This window comes from Penaeus monodon, chromosome 27 (assembly GCF_015228065.2).
Source record: "Penaeus monodon isolate SGIC_2016 chromosome 27, NSTDA_Pmon_1, whole genome shotgun sequence".
Taxonomy (NCBI): Eukaryota; Metazoa; Arthropoda; class Malacostraca; order Decapoda; family Penaeidae; genus Penaeus; species Penaeus monodon.
In genome coordinates, this window is record NC_051412.1 from 19,763,247 (window position 1) to 19,763,791 (window position 545).

At 42.4% G+C, this 545-nt stretch overlaps 1 protein-coding gene across 1 annotated transcript in view; it reads left to right on the plus strand.

The window, feature by feature from the left end:
• Window positions 1-545, plus strand: part of LOC119590664 (longitudinals lacking protein, isoforms H/M/V-like) — a gene marked incomplete at its 5' end in the record, with an annotated part of 13,501 nt that overhangs the window by 7,533 nt on the left and 5,423 nt on the right. Inside the window, 1 exon segment of the mRNA XM_037939344.1 lies at window positions 141-194. Within this exon segment, the coding sequence (XP_037795272.1) occupies window positions 141-194 (54 nt within the window).

Here is a 545-nt window from a genome sequence, read left to right on the forward strand (position 1 = left end):
TGTATATGAATGTAAATCTCCTCATAAGACAACACAGAGAATAGCAGGGGATTAGTGTATGAAGCGAAGATGAATGTGGCAAGGGAATCCATTCTCAGACCCACAGCTTTCTTCCTTTTTCACTCTTGTCCTCAATCCAGGTGGGAGCTGACATGCCGAGCCTAGAGGGAGACGCAGCTGATGATGGGCCCGAGGTAGTTGATAGTGCACTTCTTAAATGATCATGGGTGATTTCTGGCTTTTGTGTTCACTTTTTGGGACGAGACAGCTTAGCTAGTGGATGGAGATGTGGCAGATTGGCATTAATTTGTAAAGAGGTTCCTTTCCAGATAAATTCCCTTCTGCAGTAAAGGTGTTGGCATGACCTTTTGCACATAAAAAAAATATATATGACAAAACTTCTCCAGTACTGAGCTTACCCTTTGGTGATTTCTGTCTTCTGGTGTCCAATTCAGTTTTCAGTTTGTCTTGATGTCAAGGGAAGGTGTAACCACTATCCTGGTTTAGTAGACTTCTTTTTGTTAAAACACAGAGGCACACTCATG